Here is a 22,541-nt window from a genome sequence, read left to right as displayed (position 1 = left end):
TTGGTCTTAGTATAGGGGATTGTGTTGTGTATGGCAGTCATCTGTTCTCTCTGATATTAATTAGGAGAAGATTCTTTATTTCCATTAGAAATTAGATACTTGGATCACAGCCTCAAAGATGCACTTACAGGGGTTCTCCTATGAAAAAAGTAATCACCTCTCCACAGGATTAGTGATAACGTATTGATTTGCGGTGGGGGGGCAGTCTGACTGCTGGGACCCAGTCGGCAGAATGTGGAACTCTTATCCCCATTAGACTGGAGCGGTATGTTCGACTTTGACCACTGATCCATTCATTCACTCTGTGGCTGCGAGCGCTACTTTTGTTATTTTCTGTAAGCCCCAAAGAGAATGAATGGAGCTGCGGTCAGACATCTGAACTGCTGCTGCATTTTAAATGGGATAAGTGTCCTGTCATTGATAAAACGTCCTCATTCTTCCGATCAGTGTAGTTTCTAATGGTCAGACCTAAGCGATCACCTATCCTGTGGAGCCAAAGGATCAGTGATGACTTGTTTTTAACCATAGAACCGCCTGTGTTTTACAGTCAATGCTCCACTATAATGGGGATAACAACTGACAGATATTTGCATATAGCTGTAGGGTGGGCCCCTAGAGTCCATTCCCCTGGTGGGCCTCAGACACCCCAGTCCGACCCTGTACTGATCATTAATAAAAAATAAAATACTATTACCATAAGTGCCAATATACACTGGAGCTCTGTACATATTATACAGTGTATAGTGTTAGTGTACTGATAATACAGGGACTCGCCAATGACATTATACACAGGAGCTCTGTACATGGTATATAGTGTATAGTGTCAGTGTGCAGGTAATACAGTGACCACCAGTGACATTATACACAAGATCTCCGTATATAGTGTCAGTGTACAGGCAATAATACAGGGATCACCAGTGACATTATACACAGTAGCTCTGTATATGGTGTATAGTATACAGATAATACAGTGATCCCCGGTGACGTTATTACAAAGGAGCTCTGTATATAGCATACAGTGTACAGATAATACAGTGATCACCAGTGACACTATACACAGGAGCTCTGTATATACAATACAGTATAGTGTATAGTGTCAGTATACAGGTAACAGATTACCCAAAAGGTAGATAAACCCAAATTACGGGATGTATTATAAATTAACTTTTATTCTATTCTCTTTAAAAAGTATAAAACCAAGTTCCGAATTAGGTACGACCAAGAACCACCAAGAGCAGACGATAATAAAGAATAAAAGTATATTTTATTTCATCTCATATTATTAATGACAATAGAACAGCATCTAATATATAATTGCCTAGAATACTACTTCCTACAATTTGTGCCAACTTCCTGTCCGGAGCTAATGTCCGGAGCTAATGTCCGGAGCTAATGTCCGGAGATAAGTGACGTCAACAGTGTCCAGTGTCTGATTGGTTGCCGCCTGCTGCGAGCGACCAATCAGAAACGTGCCGTACTGTGACACACTCCGCCCGCCATTTTGGTGTGATTTTTGAATTTTTACCTCACAGCAAGTTTCTACTGCGTGGAGGCGGGCCCAGTGACGTTGCTCTTCAAGCTCCTGCCGAATTTCGTCAAAAAAATGATAATACCATTTACCAAAACTATATATATTTAGTTGTGAAGTGGTTCAGTGACATTTTCACACCAATTTTGAACTTTTGTTTGGTGTTTTCTCCATATACTGCCTATTATTTTTGTTCTTTCTTACTATTATTTATTAATTGTATTATTCTTACATTTGAATAAATAAAGTATATATGGATTCTAGACTCCCGATTCTTTAGAATCGGGCTGCCATCTAGTATAATATAATTGTGCATGTATCCGAATAACAACCAAAAAATATATTTAAACAGATTAATTAATAAACCATATATAAAAACAAGGACCAATCTATCCTATGGCGGACAAGGTATAGTAAGTATATAATTTATCTCATATTCCACCACATTTTTAGCTTCATAAGCTCACAAATAGATGAGACACACATGTATATGTCAAAAAATCATAGAAAAACAACCAAGCATTCAAAAAGTATCTCTATATGAAAAAAGACTGTGTATAGCCTCGTGACTACAAAGCTAGTGCAAGTGTTTGCAAAAATATATAAATTAGTGAGTAAAATGAAAAGGGGACTCCCAATATTGGAGTACACCCATATAAAAAGCGTGCTAAGTGAGAAGAGCCCTAATAAAGTGCCATGTGCATGATGCATAAAAAGATTATAAGGCGTGGGAAAATAAGACTATACCTTGCAATATTGCTCGGTCCGGATACTGCGCACCCCGAGGCACATTTCGGAATAACAATTCCTTCACCCCTATACAGGTACGGACTGGGGCTGAAATTCAGTCCTGGCATTTGAAATCACACAGGCCCATGCTGTCCCCGTCCCCAAGCACTAGATGGGATATATTACTAATATTACCCTGGATAGATAAAAGCAAGATTTACTACAAGACAAATATTTTTAATGACACCGGTGGCCTGCTGGGGTAAGTGACTGAGTCAGCGACTTTGTGCTCCGTCACAACTGTTAACAGTATGGGTGTATTGAGAACACCGATTCTGTTAACAACATTGCAGACAAGGCGGCCCATGACCAGACAGGCCCTTCTGGCATTTGCCAGAATTGCCAGATGGCCAGTCCGGCCCTGTCCCTATACCATGGCCGCAGTACATAGATCAATACAGCATAATTTGGATAATTATCTCTTGTAACATGCACTGGTATCACTAAAGCTGATAAGATCAACACATAGACTCCCCAACAAGTTTCATCTATACAGGCTTCCTCAGCGGGTTGGAGCTATAATTATAGCATTGCAGCCATGCATGTGTGTCAATAAAACCCAATGTGCTTCATGAACCTTTTATAAGGATCTCTTCAGGGTGGTGCACAGTCTTAGCATGCATGCAATAACCAATATGGAGGAAAAGAAGGAATTGCAGCACTCATCTGATCCTTGAAGATTAAGTCGTTTATTTCTTTATGTAAATAACATCATAAAATGTGGTTGTGCAAGTGACAGGGGAGTTTTACAAGGAGAGAAAATAGTCGTGATGGACTACGGCCGTTTCGCGCCTAGCTTGCGATTCTAGGGGTCCATAATCTTATAGATGCTACACACACAGGACGAGCATTAATGAAATTGTGTGCATAGAATTTCATGTTATCAGCATCACATCTCACCTTATATGCCAGCATAAAAATCACCACACCGGGTCTTTTGTTCATTTGTAGGGAGATTACTGGCCTGTTTGAGGGGTGGATAGTTGTCAACGAGCACTCTGACGAATAGTTACTCACCAAATATTGGCTCAGTTAAATGGGTCATAGGAGAGAAGCACATAGGCTTGTGAATAAACTTATTAGTGAATTTAGGAGTACCAGGTTTTACCTGCGTTTCATATTATTCCTTCTGCCTCTCAATTCTTAGTACATTGTGGAAAAAGTTTAACTATAGTTATGTGAAAATGTATTTGTGCATGTAGAAAAATACTTGAAATGTAATTTTTGTGCATTTCATTTTATTTTCAGTTCTTTTCCCATTCATCCGTCCTTTTCTTGAGGGGCTAAATATCAATTTCTTTCCAAAAGACTGTTTGAATTTTTATATGAATGCTGTTACTAGTTTTAAAGAGAAGCGGATGAAAGGAGATCACTCCGTAAGTATGAAGCGAGGCGGGCCACGCATGTTTACTTCTGCTGTGGGCTGGAACTGAATTCTGATTGCCCCACAACCCCTCTTCTAAACAGAAGTGAGAGTGGAGTGTGCTGTGTGATGGACTTGGTTCTGTACTCACTTTTTATTCGGGAGCCCTTGTTACCTCTTTGTCATTGAGACCCGATCCGGCTACAAACAAGACAGGAGACTTTGGGTCCAGATTAACAGGTTCGACTTTACTGGGCATGTTGGTTACACTTGGTTGCAGCATACAGAATAAGACATAGTCTCTTGTTAGTGATGTTCCCTTGGTTTGGTGATCCATCAGTCCTTGTCCTCATCCTGTCCTGAGACCCACCATCTTCACTTCAATCTGCAACAGGAATGACATCTTCCTCTTCAGGGAGACAGAGGCATGACTCACTATACCTCTTCCGAACCTTAGATTCAAGACTGTCCAGGCGTGACCAAACCTGTGTCCTCATTCTTCTACGAAACTAATACTGACTGAGCACTCCCAGCTCTGCTTTTAGAACCTGCTTCCCTGTCTGTTCAGCCTTCCTTCTCTCCACTCCACTCTCCTTCACTGAACTTGAACCTGTTCTGTCTGAGTCATGGACGCTGACTAGACTGTCTAACAGTCTCTCACTCCCTATAACTTGGAAAATATTTTCTAAAAAACTGCTCTTACCCCTAGTGGACAGACCTCTCACATACCCAGGGACAACCTTACAGGCAAAGCCTGCTGGAGAACCAAAGTACAACAAGGGCCATAGGGATAAAATATAACATAACTTTTATCACAAAAACTATTAGCATAACAAAACACATGTAAAAAACACACTTAACCCTCTCATTGACTTCATGTCTTCTTCTGCCCGCCACCCTCCTTCAGGTACATCCTAAATCTTATTGTGTGTTGGAGAATATTTGTTGTTCACACATCTGTGGTTTATTCTCGATGTCAAAACATATGATAGATTCATAACTTTTCAATATAACTATATATTTATATAATTTTTACTCACTCTATTATCTGAAACAGAGATAGGGAGTGTACACAGAGAAAAATGTTCTGTATTACAAAGGTATAAATCGGGTCCTTCCTTATGGTATTGCTTCACACCTTAAACACCAAGGACAAGAGCTCATGGTATTTATCTTCTTATCATGATCCTTAGGTTGAGTCTTCTACATTAATTGATAACATGACAATGAAGGGAAGAATTGTTGCCTTTACTGCTTCATGTGCCAAAAAAAAAAAGATTGTATTATGTTTGGTAGTTAATTTTTTCCCCCAAAGCTATCAGTTTGCCAAAATTACAGGGGGCAACTTATCTGAATATAATACTGAATACTACTGTTCCTAAAGAAATCCTTAAAACAAGGAAATAAATTAAAAATTGTGAAATCATCTTTATTCTTAGGGCCGTGTGGATTTCCTGCAGCTCATGTTGGATTCTAGAGTAGAAGATGCCAATGGCTTAAACAAGGAGCAAAAAGGTATTCAGTGGTTTTCAATATCTCTTAAATGTCTCAATACATGATCAGAAATCGAAAGATGAACTAATCATAATGCAAGGAATTAAAATGTGTAAACAATGTCTACACACAGTGGCCGGTTCATTACAATGAGCGCCTATGTAATAATGTGATAAGACATGTTTTGCCTGTATTCATTTGCAGTAAATGTGCCGCCCGCTACACATCAGACTAAGTTGATGAAAATAGCAATGGTTGATCAAATGCAGGCCACCATCATCTGTGTCAGCCATGCTTGATGTTTACCTATAGACGCTTAAAAGGGTTGTCCAGTCTTAAGCTACAAGTCTGCAGCCACTCTGTGTGGCTGTACAATTGTGAATACTCACAGAGCGCGCACTACATGCTGTGGATTCTGCAATGCCAGTAGCAATGGGCGCATGACCACAAGTATGTGATTTGCATAACTGCAGTCACGTGCCAACTAGATGTGCGTGGCCTTGCTCAATTTAAGTGTATTGAGCGAAGCCATAAATGTCTTGTCAAAATGTGGCCAGAAACATGCAAATCGAGTAATCACAGTCACTTGACCTCCTGCTTCTAGAGCTGGTATTGGAGAATCCTCACTGCACGCAGTGCCCACGACTTGAGTATTCACAAGTCTGCAGACAAATAGAGTGACTGCAGACTTGTAGCCTAAGGTCTGACAACTCCTTTAACAATTTTTAACTCCACTCTGCCATTCAGTAGCTGTCATGGGTTTACGACAGAGAGGAGCCAGTAGACATCAGCATCTGATTTCTCCTACTCATGCACTGATTAGAAGCACACCACCTTCTTATTAAATGGTGCAAGTTTGTGAAAATTTCTTTTCAGCTCCTACTTCAGTTTAACCCCATCCTCCACTCCCCGATGCATTCCTCTGTTGTATATTTGTATGTTTGGTATTTTTTGTTACCCCTGTTTGTATTACCCTGTTAGGTTGGGGTATTATGGTACATTGCTTCTCCCCTCTTTCCTTGGTGGAGGAAGGGTACAGTATAAGGGCGGTGTTGTGATCAGGTGGCCTTGGAGCAGCATGAAATGACCTTCGCTGGAGCAGTGGTAACTATACTGACCGCAAACCCTGATCCTATCACCGAAACTAGAAGTAGCCGTGGGGTGTGCCTAACCAGACCTAGACACCTCGACACAGCCGGAGAACAAAATATCCCTAAAGATGGAAATAGGAAAACTCTCTTGCCTCAGAGTAGACCCCCAAAGGATAGACAGCCCCTCACAAATAATGACTGTGAGTAGGAGAGGAAAAGACATATGCATACTGAAAACAGGGATAAGCAAAGAAGGCCACTTCTACCTAGATAGGAAAGGAAAGTACAGGATACTATGCGGTCAGCATAAAACACTACAAAATATCCACAGCAGAAAAATACAAAAACTCCACCACCTAACTAAAGATGTGGAGAGTATATCTGTGACTCCAGCGAATCCAACTAGACTGAGAAAAACAATCAGGCACAGTCTAGCAGGAACAAAATAGAAACAAAATAGCACAGAAAATAAACACACAGCGGTGTGTCTAAAACAAAATGAAGCAAACACTTATCTTTGCTGAAATGGCAGCAAGCAGCTGAGGCCAGGCAGGACCAACACTTCCAAAGGAACATTGACAACTGGCAGGGACTAATGAGTCCTGCAAAGCAAAATGCCCCAGTCAGCTTTGCAATTAGCAGATACACCTGTCCAATCCTGCAGTCCAGGAACAACTGCATTACCCTCTACAACCACCGGAGGGAGCTCAAAGCAGAATTCACAACAGTACCCCCCCTTGAGGAGGGGTCACCGAACCCTCACCAGAGCCCCCAGGCCGATCAGGATGAGCCCGATGAAAGGTACAAACCAAATCAGCGGCATGGACATCAGAGGCAGAAACCCAAGAATTATCCTCCTGGCCATAACCCTTCCATTTGACAAGGTACTGAAGCTTCCGCCTCGAAAAACGAGAATCCAAAATCTTCTCAACAACATATTCCAACTCCCCATCGACCAACACAGGGGCCGGAGGATCAACAGAGGGAACCTCGGGCTCCACATATTTCCGCAACAAAGATCTATGGAAAACATTATGAATAGCAAAAGAGGCCGGAAGCGCCAGGCGAAAGGACACCGGATTAATAATCTCAGAAATCCTATAAGGACCAATAAATCGAGGCTTAAACTTAGGGGAAGAAACCTTCATAGGAACATGACGGGAAGATAACCAAACCAGATCCCCAACCCGAAGCCGGGAACCAACACACCGACGACGGTTAATAAACGTTGAGCCTCCTCCTGAGACAGCACCAAATTGTCCACAACATGAGCCCAAATCTGCTGCAACCTGTCGACCACAGAATCCACACCAAGAAGGTCAGAAGGCTCAACCTGCCCAGAAGAAAAACGAGGATGAAAAACAAAATTACAAAAAAAAGGCGAAACCAAAGTAGCCGAACTAGCCCGATTATTAAGGGCAAACTCGGCCAATGGCAAAAAAGCCACCCAATCATCCTGATCAGACACAAAGCATCTCAAATAGGTCTCCAAGGTCTGATTAGTTCGCTCAGTCTGGCCATTTGTCTGAGGATGAAATGCAAAAGAAAAAGACAAATCAATGCCCAGCTTGGCACAAAAGACCCGCCAAAACCTAGAAACAAACTGGGAACCTCTGTCGGACACAATATTCTCCGGAATACCATGCAAACGAACCACATGCTGAAAAAACAACAGAACCAAATCAGAAGAAGAAGGCAATTTAGGCAAAGGCACCAAATGAACCATTTTAGAAAATCGGTCACAAACAACCCAGATAACCGACATCCTTTGGGAAACAGGAAGATCGGAAATAAAATCCATAGAAATATGTGTCCAGGGCCTCTCGGGGACCGGCAATGGCAAAAGCAACCCACTAGCACGGGAGCAACAAGGCTTGGCCCGCGCACAAGTCCCACAGGACTGCACAAAAGACCGCACATCACGCGACAAAGAAGGCCACCAAAAGGACCTACCAACCAAGTCTCTTGTACCAAAAATACCAGGATGACCAGCCAACACAGAACAATGAACCTCAGAAATCACTCTACTAGTCCATCTGTCAGGAACAAACAGTTTCCCCACAGGACAACGGACAGGTTTGTCAGCCTGAAATTTCTGAAGAACCCGTCGTAAATCAGGAGAAATGGCAGAAAGGACCACACCTTCCTTCAAAATACCGACTGGTTCCAAAACCTCAGGAGAATCAGGCAAAAAACTCCTAGAGAGGGCATCAGCCTTAACATTCTTAGAACCAGGAAGGTACGAGACCACAAAATCAAAACGAGAAAAAAACAAGGACCATCGAGCCTGTCTAGGATTCAACCGTTTGGCAGACTCGAGGTAAATCAAATTCTTATGGTCGGTCAAGACCACAATACGGTGCTTAGCTCCCTCAAGCCAATGTTGCCACTCCTCAAACGCCCACTTCATAGCCAACAACTCCCGATTTCCGACATTATAATTGCGTTCCGCAGGTGAAAATTTACGGGAAAAGAAGGCACACGGTTTCATCAAGGAACCAACAGGATCCCTCTGAGACAAAACGGCCCCTGCCCCAATCTCAGAAGCGTCAACCTCAACCTGAAACGGAAGAGAAACATCCGGCTGGCACAACACTGGAGCAGAAGAAAAACGACGTTTAAGTTCTTGAAAGGCAGAGACAGCCGCAGAGGGCCAATTCGCCACATCAGCGCCCTTCTTAGTCAAATCAGTCAAGGGTTTAACCATGCTGGAAAAATTAGCAATGAAACGGCGATAAAAATTTGCGAAACCCAAAAATTTCTGAAGGCTCTTCACGGATGTGGGCTGAATCCAATCATGAATGGCCTGAACCTTAACCGCATCCATCTCAATAGATGAGGGAGAAAAAATAAAGCCCAAAAAGGAAACCTTCTGCACTCCAAAAAGACACTTAGACCCTTTCACAAACAAGGCATTGTCACGAAGGAGTTGAAATACCATCCTGACCTGCTGCACATGAGACTCCCAATCATCGGAAAAAATCAAAATATCGTCCAAATAAATTATCAAGAATTTATCAAGATAACTCTGGAAGATATCATGAATGAAGGACTGAAAAACAGATGGAGCATTAGAGAGTCCAAATGGCATCACAAGGTATTCAAAATGGCCTTCGGGCGTGTTAAACACAGTTTTCCATTCATCACCCTGCTTTATACGAACAAGATTATAAGCCCCCCGAAGGTGAATCTTAGTAAAACAACTAGCTCCCTTAATCCTAACAAACAAATCAGAAAGCAAAGGCAAGGGGTATTGAAACTTGACCGTGATCTTATTTAAGAGGCGATAATCAATACAGGGTCTCAAAGAACCATCTTTTTTAGCAACAAAAAAGAACCCTGCTCCCAACGGTGAAGAAGATGGACGAATATGCCCCTTCTCCAAAGACTCTTTAATATAACTCCGCATGGCGGTATGTTCAGGTACAGAAAGGTTGAAAAGTCGGCCCTTAGGAAACTTACAGCCTGCAATCAAGTCAATAGCACAATCGCAGTCCCTGTGCGGTGGAAGGAAACTGGACTTAGGCTCATCGAATACATCCTGAAAATCAGACAAAAACTCCGGAATTTCAGAAGAGGGAGAAGGGGTGATTGACATCAGAGGAACATCATTATGAACCCCCTGATAACCCCAACTAGTTACAGACATGGACTTCCAATCCAAAACAGGATTATGGACCTGCAACCACGGGAAACCCAGCACGACAGCATCATGCAAATTATGCAACACCAGAAATTGACAATCTTCCTGGTGGGCTGGCGCCATGCGCATGGTCACCTGTATCCAAAACTGAGGCTTATCTTTAGCCAAGGGTGTAGCATCAATTCCCCTTAAAGGAATAGGATTCTGCAAAGGCTGCAAGGGAAAACCACAACGCCTAGCAAAGTCAAAGTCCATCAAATTCAAGGCGGCGCCTGAATCCACAAACGCCATGACAGAAAATGACGACAATGAGCAGATCAAGGACACAGATAACAGATATTTAGGTTGTACAGTACTGATGGTAAATGAACTGGCGATCCTTTTTGTCCGCTTAGGGCAGACAGAAATGACATGAGAAGCGTCGCCACAATAAAAACACAACCTGTTGAGACGTCTGAAACCTTGTCGTTCCGTTTTAGACAGAATCCTATCACACTGCATAGGCTCAGGAATTTGCTCTGAGGATAACGCCATAGCGCGCACAGTTCTGCGTTCCCGCAAGCGCCGGTCAATCTGAATGGCCAAAGACATAGAATCACTCAGATTGGAGGGTGTGGGAAACCCCACCATAACATCCTTAACGGATTCAGAAAGACCCTTTCTGAAAATTGCCGCCAAAGCATCATCATTCCATTTAGTCAGCACAGACCATTTTCTGAATTTCTGACAATACAATTCAGCCGCCTCTTGCCCCTGAGATAGGGCCAACAAGGTCTTCTCAGCTTGATCCACAGAATTAGGCTTATCATACAATAACCCTAATGCTTGAAAGAAAGAATCAACATTAAGCAAAGCAGGATTGCCAGATTCCAGGGAAAATGCCCAATCCTGTGGGTCACCACGCAGCAGTGATATGATGATTTTAACCTGCTGAATGGGATCACCAGAGGATCGGGGTCTCAATGCAAAAAACAGTTTACAGTTATTTTTGAAGCTAAAAAATTTGGATCTGTCACCAAAACATAAATAAGGAGTGGGAATCTAAGGTTCTAAAGCAGGAGTCTGAACAATATAATCCGAAATATCCTGTACCCTAGCAGCAAGCTGATCCACACGAGAAGCTAACTCCTGAACATTCATGTTAGTACTAGGTTCCTCAGCCACCCAGAGATTAAGAGGGAGGAGAAGACAGATCAAACTGAAGAAAAAAAAATGGCTCAAGACCTTTCCTCCCTTCTTCTGAGATGCATTTAACTCATTGCTGGCCAGTTGTACTGTTGTGATCAGGTGGCCTTGGAGCAGCATGAAATGACCTTCGCTGGAGCAGTGGTAACTATACTGACTGCAAGCCCTGATCATATCATCGCAACTAGAAGTAGCCGTGGGGTGTGCCTAACCAGACCTAGACACCTCGACACAGCCGGAGAACTAAATATTCCTAAAGATGGAAATAGGAAAACTCTCTTGCCTCAGAGTAGACCCCCAAAGGATAGACAGCCCCCCACAAATAATGACTGTGAGTAGGAGAGGAAAAGACATACGCAGACTGAAAACAGGGATAAGCAAAGGAGGCCACTTCTACCTAGATAGGAAAGGAAAGTACAGGATACTATGCGGTCAGCATAAAACACTACAAAATATCCACAGCAGAAAAATACAAAAACTCCACCACCTAACTAAAGATGTGGAGAGTATATCTGTGACTCCAGCGAATCCAAGTAGACTGAGAAAAACAATCAGGCACAGTCTAGCAGGAACAAAATAGAAACAAGATAGCACAGAAAATAAACACACAGCGGTGTGTCTAAAACAAAATGAAGCAAACACTTATCTTTGCTGAAATGGCAGCAAGCAGGAGAGGCCAGGCAGGACCAACACTTCCAAAGGAACATTGACAACTGGCAGGGACTAATGAGTCCTGCAAAGCTAAATACCCCAGTCAGCTTTCCAATTAGCAGATACACCTGTCCAATCCTGCAGTCCAGGCACAACTGCATTACCCTCTACAACCACCGGAGGGAGCCCAAAAGCAGAATTCACAACAGGGCGGATTCAGTCGCCAAGGCAAGGTACGTGGCCCCCAGCAGCTTCACCATCAGAGTTAATCCATGGAGGAGACAGAGTTAGGATGCCCCTAGCAGTAGGGACAAAGAAGGAGCCCCTGGTCCCGGGACACCTGACAACAGAGTCGTGACAGTAGTCTATCAATACCACAGGCAAGCTAAAGTAGTTTTGCATTTGCTCAGATGTGTTGTGCCATGTAATTTTCTATCTTTTCTGTCGGATACATCCTAAGAAACTCAGAGTGCTTTCCTTTACAGCTCTGACTGATACGGAGATTATGGCGCAGTCACTTGTTTTTATATTGGCTGGATTCGAGACCACAAGTTTGACACTAACTTATGTGTTTCATAATCTGGCCACTCATCCTGATGTTCAGAAGAAACTGCAAGAGGAGGTGGATTCATATCTTCCCAATAAGGTGAGAATATAATAATGTGCACACTTTTTATCTGTTAACTTTTATTATGTAGCCAAATTCTCACCGGGCTTTCAGCTTCAGTTTATTGTAGATACTAAGAAAAATGAACTATATTTTAAATGGAGGCTCTGACGGATGTGAGTCGCCCCGCCTGTGCCGTGGGGTATTCGGTAGTGGGTCCGGTGTTTCACAGGGGGATGTCACGGTGGTGACCCGGTCCGTGGCCCAGGGCGCTCATGTAAAAGGGGGAAGGTCTTTAAAGGGAATAAAGTTTATGTTCGTGACGCCACCTGTGGTGTTCGGTCAATGGGGACTGACGCTGCTTTAAGGGGTCCTCTGGGGTGATGTTATGGCAGCTAAATGGTATAACTTCCCACAGGTGAAGTGTATCACCAGGGCTCCCGTGAAGTAGATGGGAGATGGTGAGAAGTGCAGTAAAGAACGAGGACACAATATTGCAGTCTTTTTACCTTGGTTTACTGAAGACTTCAGCATCCACAGTACAGAGCATCAGATCACAGGGCAGGCAGGGTCTGGTCGGCTTGAAGGCAAGTTAGGAGTCCCCTTACCCAGGTGGAAATCAAAAGCCTTCCTCTAGCACCGTGGTGGTGTAGTCCCTTACTGCTTAAAGCTTCACATAAGGTCCTCACAGATGTTATCTCTCTCTCTGTCCCCCCGGATAGGATAGGACATAACCCGTATGACTGGTGGCATGAGGCTGTTTATAGGGACTCTAGCATGCCCCGGCCTCTGAGGGGTGCCACTGTGCCTCCTGGGTGTTAGGTCAGACAGGTAACTTGGAGTTCAGCTGTCCTGCCGGTGCCTGATATAAGTCATAAAGGTCCTTACAACCTCGGTGTTCTGGCTACCGGTCTCTGCACCTCAGAAGGAGGAAGCCTGCTCGGGGCTGGTCTCCCCCTGGTATTCTCTCCTGTGCTTTGCTCTCCTGCACGTTCGCTGCAATCAATTCGGCCTTCTGAATGTCTCTTTCCAAGAACTGCTGCACTGAGGCTACACAGCTCTGTAAAACCTTCCTCTGCCTCAGACTGATCCAGTTTGTTTCCTGGAAAGACTGAACTCTTTTTTTCCTCTGTGTCTCTGGCAGGAACTCCCTAACTTTCCCTCCAATACTACCTTATATATGGGGAGTCACCTAAGCAAGTAGGATCAAAAGCTCCCCCTGGTGGCCTGGAGTGTGAATGTGTTGCATGTTTGTGGTACCTGGTTGCAGTTATCCCTTCTTGCCCCCAAGCGTAACATCACTCTCCCCGTGAGAAAAGCAATGATACTGTGACGACCAGGACCCTGGGGCGCCACAGATACTTAATAGTGGCAACTGTTACTCAGAATCTTGGTTCATGAAAATCTATTGAAAAGCTCAAAAATCAAAAAATGAAGTCGCAGTCGTACTAAGATGATTAAAAAGTCTAAGGATCATTACAGTTTATTTCACCTTTTTGCATGCGCCGACTCATGCTTTGCTTTTTGACACAGGAAGACTGGATACTGAGCCCACTCACTTGGATTAGTTTGTCACCCATCTAGGCTGTGCTGCTATTTGTTTGGAATTATTGAAAAGCTCATATACCTGTAAAGCGACTGACTGTCAAACAACATACAGAGGCAATTATCATCCATAGACTTCCCTGTTAAAAATACATGCTTTTACCTTATACAAAAATGCCACACTCTTATCATACTGTACCATTAGTCCAACAGTTTACCTGAATTGGGTTATTGGGAAAAGTAATTTATTATTTATCTTATCTATCCTCAGGCTAGCCCTACTTATGACATATTGATGCAGATGGAATACCTAGATATGGTGATTCAGGAGACTCTTCGCATGTACCCTCCAGCAGGAAGACTAGAGAGGGTTTCAAAACAAAATGTTGAGATTAATGGTGTCACTATTCCAAAAGGTACAATCTGCATGATTCCAACTTATGCGTTGCACAACGACCCCGAATTGTGGCCTGAACCTGAAGAATTCCGTCCTGAGAGGTAATTTAAAGGGGTTGACCAGTTTAGAGAATCTCTTTTTATTTAGTCTGTTAGCAAATTCTGAGGAGAATCCTCTGTTAAGAAGCTTCAATTCGTGACCAGAGTTGAAAGGATTTACAAAGAGGGAAATGATTTAGTCATATACTTTAATGTTTCAATAAGCAGCCATGCACAAGACTGAGGCAAAAAGTGTGTTGTTTAGTTCTTGGTCCAGCCGGTATGCATCTACATATCAATAATTTACCTGTAGAGCGAAATTCATCTGACTGGGTTTTCCTATACTGAAGGCCTCTGAAAAATGTATGTTGTGCAGTGTAAGTTATTGCACTGCATCCTCATGATGGACGGAGGCTAAGGAAGTCATCAAAACTATAACCAATGCCTGTAGAATACACCTGACAGTTTCCGCTAACACAATGTAAACTTTGCAGCTAAACATCGGTCCATCGGTAAACTACTCTCCAATTGTTAAGACATGGTGGTGTGTTCTGCTATGTCTGCTCAGGTAATATACATATATTTTTTGTACATTGAACAGTAATATTATGATCAGTTTACAATTACATATTGTTTTTTTTAAATCCATAGTCAAAGAAATGTAGCACATCCAAATGCTCAAGGTGGAAAACAAACTAAATAATTAGTGCTAATAACAGAGCAAGATAAAAACTAAGATACATGTCAATGGCAAAAACATTTTACAAAATCCTATTAATGATCATCAATATCGTCAACACAGTTATTAATGGCGTTCCCATTCTAGTGCATTGGGCTCTATCTGTAGGATTTCAAACACTGTGACATGCTCCATTACATGATATATGTACAGAGGTTCTCTCCTCTTGAGGCACTGAGAGAAAACCTTTCTTACGCACAGCACACACCAAAACCAGCTGAAATCACAGAAAGGCTGTATGGACATGGAGTCTGTATGGCTTCCATTTAAGACAGGCTGTGTATGCATGGGATCATACACAATGATGTATACAACACAGTCAGTTCTGTCAATTATAATCTATTATCATGTTGATTGCACTTTAATCTTTAAACAGAATATTAAATTGTGATGTTACAAACATGGTTACTTTGGTTGCAATCATTCTTCTTAAAGTTAATGCATTTTGTTAATGAAAGTTACATTTATTTTGCTCCTTAAATAATATTCCAAGACTATGCTCGGGCAGCACTTATTCCTTAATATTCATTAATTGTTTTCTCCAGATTCAGTAAAGAAAATAGAGAAAACCAAACACCATACACCTTCCTGCCCTTTGGTGATGGACCAAGAAACTGCATAGGGATGAGATTTGCTATGTTGAGTATGAAGGTAGCCATCACAGCCATCCTCCAGCACTTCACCTGTCGACCATGTAAAGACACACTGGTGAGATGACTAAATCCTATTAGTGATCATCAACACAGTTATTAATGGTGTTTTCATTCAAGTACATGGGGTTCTACCTGTAGTTAGAGGTCAACAAGGTCAACAATTTTCTTCTTTTGATTTTATTTTACTGGCGGATATCCCTAGGGTACATCTTTGTACTATGTAGTATATTGATATTTTGGAAATATATACATTGCGTATTTGTACAGTTTTTGTAGAGGCTTATGTGGAAAACACGGAGGATAAATTAGGATTGGGGAAGATAGACTATAGTTGGTAAAATTGGTTAACACTAAAATAAGTCCTCATATGCAGGTTCTCCATATTTCCTGGTTGATTTAGGGGCTGGTGCTCCTCATTGAGTTACAGCTCTGGTGAGCAGCTAACCATTGTGTAAAAATTAATGGGCTGGAGAGAGGTGGCTGGTGTATTAAGAGTTAACTTCCCTCCTAGAATGTAGTTACTGTGCACACACGGTTAGCGTCTGGGCAGGTACTGGTTGTCGAGCTCCATGGAAACCAACTGTACTCTATGAAAGATAAAAGCTCTAACTTAAAAAAAATGACAGCATAAAGAAAAAAAACAAGTCAATTGCAAACTTGCTCATTTTCACAGTGTCTAACTAAATAAGACAATTTAGCTACTGCTCCCCCAAGCGATTTTCATTTTTTTTTTTTTCATTTTAGTTTTTCCCTCCATTCTTACAGCAACCATAACTTTTTTTATTTTTCCGTCAATATAGCCATATAAGGTCTTGTTTTTCTTGAGACAAGTTATACTTTTGAATGAAATAATTCATATAGCGTACTTGAAAGTGGGAAAAAAATTCCAAATGCAGGAAATTTTTTTTAAAAAAAGTGTTAATTACACAATAGCTTTTTTTTATTTACCATGTTCACTATATGGTAAAACTGACCTAACAATATGATTCTCCAGGTCAGTGTATGTATGCAGATACCAAACATGTATAGGTTTTTTAAGTGGTGAAAAAAACTCAGAAAATGGCAGCAAAAGCAAAAAACAAATCTCATACAAAATGTTATGCTGCATTTACATATGCTGATATGAGGCCGTTAGTCGAGCTCTGATTGACTATATACAAGTTGTTTACTGTCATGTTTAGACCAATGATAGAGACAGAGTAATCGCTAATAGTGATCAGCGAACGTGCTTGGATAATATGTTATCCGAGTATCTTGGGTGTACTCGGATAATATGTTCGAGTCCTTGCGGCTGCCTGTTTTGCAGCTGTTAGACAGCCGCAACACATGCTGGGATTACCTGTTTGTCAGCAATATCTGCATGTGTTGCAACTGTCTAACAGCTGCAAAACATGCAGCCACAGGGACTTGTACATATTATTCGAGCATGCCTAAGATATTCAGATAACACGTTATCCGAGCACCTTCTGTCATCACTAATCGCTAGCAAAATAGTATGTTTTAGGCAGCATATCCTCAAAGTTACATTCTTCCAATAACAATGATTTTTTTGCCAGCATAAGCAATCTAATCACAATAGGAGGAAGTGTTTCCTCGTTCATGAGGCGATCACCATCATGTTTACATAAGCCGATAAAGAGGTGCGCATTTCTAACTGCACCTTTAGGGCTCACTCATACTGGTGTAAAATACGGAGGATGTGAGAAAACATCGCATAGCATAGCACTCTGACCAATGCTATTAAATGAGTCATCTGCAACGTTTTTCTCAGCTCGGATAGGACTGAGACAAAAAAAAATCGCAGTATGCTGCGATGGTCTGAAAGAATGCAAGATAGTAGGTGCAAGAAAACAATTGCATGCTACACGACCATGCGTGTCAGATTTTAATGCACATCTCAAAGGTAAACCTGACCATTCATCAGGCAAGCACCGTAAATTCACAGCCCGAACTATTAGAATTATATAGAAATATAATGTCATGTAGAGTGCTGAGGAATATGTTAGCGTTACATAAATAAAAATTATTATTGCTATTTATCATCAGCCCGTAGTCTAATCCTAATATTTGCCTGTATGTACGTCTAGGATTAAAACATAAACCTTACTATAATCTCTTAAAAAAGGTACAAATTATAACAAAAAATTCACCATAACAAAGTGCAAAGTGCATTAGACAGACAAACACTCAACAATAGTAGGTTGTGCTTCGGATCAGTCTTGTGACTGAATCCAATATACCAAAATACTGGTCTCTTACTAGAAGTATTCTAAAGTAGCCTTTCGAATTCTTCAGCTACTGTTATCGTTGTACCATCCAAACTAAGAAGTGTGGTTATTTCAATGTAGCGCAAAACCTACTGGAGTTAAAAACAACTCACACACTGGGCTTGAGAAAACAAATGTCTCGTAAGCCCTAGTGGGTATGATCACTCCTAATTCCGGATTTCTAACATGTATCCATTTTCAACCACCATAGGATTCACCCCTATTTAAAAATGAGCCCATATAATCAATTGTCATAAGCTTAGGGGTTAACAGTATGAATTAATGAATTTCTCGATATAATAAATACACAGTAAATACTGCCTTCTATATCAAAGGGATGCCTTAGCTATCCGTTGCCCCTCATATCTAAAGGAATCCATCTCAACCAGAGAACTATGACTGGCATATGTATATACGAAACGATCATTACATTACTATTTATTATGTGGAAATGTAATATCTCAAGCCCCTATATATATAATAAACTAACACCCTTTCGTGCCATTCATGTGGCATTAAAGGGTGCTTAGCTTTATTTAAGCTATTAAATAAATACATTATTTATAAATACGATGTGGGGTTCCCAATATTTTTAATAACTAGCTAATGAAAAGCAGACAGCTGTGGGCTTATATTATCAGACTGGGAAGGGCCCGATAACCATGGAGCTTTCGAGCCCATTAATATCAGCTCTCAGCTTTTTATTTGGCCTTTATTGGTTATTAAAAGGGGAACCTTAAAAAAAATGATGTGGGGTCCCCACTGTTTTTAATACCCAGCAAATGCTAAGTAGACAGCTGTTGGCTGATATTAATAGGCAGGGAAGGTTCATGGATACTGGCCTTCTCCCAGCATAATAAGAAAAGCCCACAGCCGCCCCAGAAATGATGCATCCATTAGATGCCCCAATTTTGGTGCTTAGCCTTGGCTCTTCCCGATTTCCCTGGGGCAGTGGCAATTGGGCTAATATGTTTGTGGGGTTGATGTCAGTAGCTGTCGCTTACATCATGCCCTGGAGTTAATAGATGAAGAGGCATCTGTCAGACACGCCAATCACTAACCCCATAGTCAAAAGAAATAAACACACACATGAAAGTTCTTTATTTGGAAAAATTACTCCATGACAATCTCCTTCATTCACTCATTCCTTAAAAAAAAAAAAAAAATCAGCAACACTGGTCTGCCGTAAGTATAAAAAAAATGGAGGTCCCACTACGATCCTCGTATTCTTCATCCAATATATGGAGCTCCGTTTAGAAAACAAAGCTCTATAGACTGGAGCAGCAGCCAATGCCAGTTATCATACTGTGATGCGCAAGAACCTGGCTGTTGTGATGAGCAGTGACATCAGTAAGGTTACCGCAGTTAACAGCTTGCTGAACTGCGGTAACCTTACTCATGTCACTGCTCACAGAACTGGCAGTAAGTTCTCACACTGCAAGCGGTAATGTCAGTAAGGCTATTGCAATTCACAGCCGGGTCACACAAAGGGCAGGGTGAGAGCCTGAATGATGAGCGCTAACATTAACGCTTATCATTCCAGCTCTCGCGCTGCACGGCGTGAGACCAGGCAGCTGTGAACTGCAGTAATCTTACTGACATTAACTGCTTCTCATTTCATGCTGTCAGCGATGGCACCACATGGAAGAGAAATGTGCACTGGTGAAGGCTACAAAAAGATCAGTCAGAATACTGTAGAAAAAGTGATAAAAAAACGTGCTGAAAAAAAAGAAAAACAAAGATGGATCTGTAACCATCTCATAGAGATTTCTAGGCCAACCGTGGAAGTTAACACAAGAAGAGTCTTGAGATGGGTTGAAGAAAGTCAACATGCAAGTTCACTGCAGTTAGCTAAAGAAGTAGAAAACCAACAGGGTTGAGTCATTTCCATGACACAATATGGCATACACTGCAGGGGAATGGCATACACAAAGGAAGTCTCTTCTAAAGCACATGCACAAAAAGACGCACCTACAATTTGCCATAGTTCATGTTGCAAAATATGAAAAGTACTCTGACTCTATACTCTGGAGTGATGAATAAGACCAAGATAAATGTTTTTGGCACTGATGGCTCAAAATTGTATGGCATCACAAAGGTAAGGAGTACAAAGAAAAATGGATGGTGCCTAGCGTGAAAGATGGTAATGGCAGTGCCTTATGTGGGGAGTGCTCCTGGTGTCAGGGAGCTACATTGTATTGATGCTATCATGAATTCACAGATGTACTGTATATTGGACGAGAAGATACTACCATTACTCCATGCCCATGGAAGACGTGCACTTATTCAACATGACTATGATCCAAATCAGACATCTAAGGCCTCTGTTGCATTTCTCAAAGAGAACAGGGTGAAAATGATTCAGTGGCCAAATATGTCTCCTGACCTGATCCCAACTGAACATCTGTAGGGAATTCCAAAGAGACAAGTCAAGCATCATTCTCCATCCAGCATCCAGACTCTAAAACAGTTAGTTCTTGAAAAAAGGAAAAAAGATAGATGTTGTAAAATGTCACCAAGTTGTTCATTCCATGGCAACAAGACTTGGTTCTGTCTTTAAAAATCAAGGAAATAATTCAAAATACTAGATGTATTAGTTTTTGATGTGGGGTGTACTCATTTTTGCATCAACTAATATGAGTAAAACTGAAGATTTTGTAATCAAAGTTATATTATTAACCATACTTTCATTTTATGTGTTAAAAAAATGTTCTTTGAAACTCATTTTTTTAAAAAATTTTGAAATTGTACTTGTGTTCTGTGAGAGATTGATGAAAATCGTATTTAACCCCTTACTGACATTGGGCGAAATAGTGCGCCGATGTCAGTATCCCTGCCTTTGATGTGGGCTCTGGAGGTGAGCCCACATCAAAGCCGGGACATGTCAGCTGTTTTGAACAGCTGACATGTGCCCGCAGAATCGTGATCCGCCCGTGGATATTAACTAATTAAATGCAGCTGTCAAACGCTGACAGAGGCATTTAAATGACATTTCTGGCAATCGTGCCTGAGATGTGCACACCGATGACCTGCGTCATGTGATCGTGGGTCACCGGTGTGTCGGCATGACAGCCAGAGGTCTCCTTGAGAGCTCTATGTTTGTTGATGCCGGATTTCTGTGAGCGCTACCCTGTGGTCGGCGGTCATAGCAAGTCTGCAATTCTACTACATAGAGGCGATCTGAGCATCGAGTCTATGTAGCAGAGCCGATCGAGCTATGGCAGCTTATTGCTCCCCATGGAGGCTATTGAAGCATGGCAAAAGTAAAAATAAAATGTTATTAAAAATATATAAAAGTTCAAATCACCCCCTTTCACCACATTCAAAATAAAATAATAAAAAAAATCAAACCTACCCATATTTGGTGTCGCCGCATTCAGAATCACCCGATCTAGCAATAAAAAAAGGATTAACCTGATCGCTAAATGGCGTAGCAATAAAAAATAGTCAAAACGCCAGAATTACATTTTTTTGGTCGCCGGGACATTGCATTAAAATGCAATAACGGGCGATCAAAAGAATGTATCTGCACCAATATGGTAGCATTAAAAACGTCAGCTCGGCGCAAAAAGTAAGCCCTCACCCAACCCAAAATCACGAATACTGGAGACTTTACGGGTTTTGGAAAATGGCGCAATGTTTTTTTTTTTTAGCAAAGTTTTGAATTTTTTCCACCACTTATATAAAAAAGAACCTAGACATGTTTGGGGTCTATGAACTCATAATGACCTGGAGAATTATAATGGCAGGTCAGTTTTAGCATTTAATGAACCTAGCAAAAAAGCCAAACAAAAAACAAGTGTGGGATTGCACTTTTTTGCAATTTCACCTCACTTGGATTTTTTTTCCCATTTTCTAGTACACGACATGATAAAACCAATGGTGTTGTTCAAAAGAACAACTCATCCCGCAAAAAACAAGCCCTCAAATTGCCATATTGATGGAAAAAATAAAAAAAGTTATGGCTCTGGGAAGAAGAGGAGCAAAACCGAAAAAAAACTCTGGTCATGAAGGGTTAACAACTGTTATACCCAAAATTGTCCTTTATCGGAGTTGTTTCGCTGATATCTCACTGTGTATTTTTCTGTTTAACAGGTACCAATGGAGATCAGCACTCAAAGTTTCATGCAACCGAAGAAACCAATTGTTCTAAAATTTGTGTCCAGAAGTAAAGTTGATGAGTGAGCAACAAAAACCTATGGTCCCTCATAGCTCATGCAGTCAAGTCTATATTTGAAGGGCTTTTATATGACTTGACAATGGAATCAAGTTAAAATAGAATGCAAGATTCCTTTTTGTTATGTACAAAAATGATTAAAGAGCACATATACCTCTGAATGTTATATCAGATCATGCAGTAATTATTCCTATTGCCAATGGTGACCCAGGACTATATATACATATTGTGAAGCAGTGCTGGGAATCATATACGAGGGTTGCTATATGTCTCCTAGGATGCCCATAAAGGCATACTGAACCCGTTGGAGTACATTGTAATCACAGCCGCAGCTGTGGTTACAGTACAAAATAAAAGAGAGAGTGAATTTGGTC

At 41.4% G+C, this 22,541-nt stretch overlaps 1 protein-coding gene across 1 annotated transcript in view; it reads left to right on the top strand.

Annotated features, from left to right (window-relative positions):
* The window catches only part of LOC138637604 (cytochrome P450 3A9-like), a 104,101-nt gene extending 81,768 nt beyond the window's left edge, over window positions 1–22,333 (top strand). Inside the window, exons 8-13 of the mRNA XM_069726423.1 lie at window positions 3,566–3,693; window positions 5,120–5,195; window positions 12,230–12,390; window positions 14,168–14,394; window positions 15,616–15,778; window positions 22,086–22,333. Of these exons, the coding sequence (XP_069582524.1) occupies window positions 3,566–3,693; window positions 5,120–5,195; window positions 12,230–12,390; window positions 14,168–14,394; window positions 15,616–15,778; window positions 22,086–22,175 (845 nt within the window). The 3' untranslated portion in view covers window positions 22,176–22,333. The remainder of the gene's footprint in view (window positions 1–3,565; window positions 3,694–5,119; window positions 5,196–12,229; window positions 12,391–14,167; window positions 14,395–15,615; window positions 15,779–22,085) is intronic.
* The last annotated feature ends 208 nt before the right edge of the window (window positions 22,334–22,541 follow it).

This window comes from Ranitomeya imitator, chromosome 5 (assembly GCF_032444005.1).
Source record: "Ranitomeya imitator isolate aRanImi1 chromosome 5, aRanImi1.pri, whole genome shotgun sequence".
Taxonomy (NCBI): domain Eukaryota; kingdom Metazoa; phylum Chordata; class Amphibia; order Anura; family Dendrobatidae; genus Ranitomeya; species Ranitomeya imitator.
Note: the sequence above shows the minus strand (reverse complement) of the source record. Positions and strands in the feature narration are given on the sequence as shown.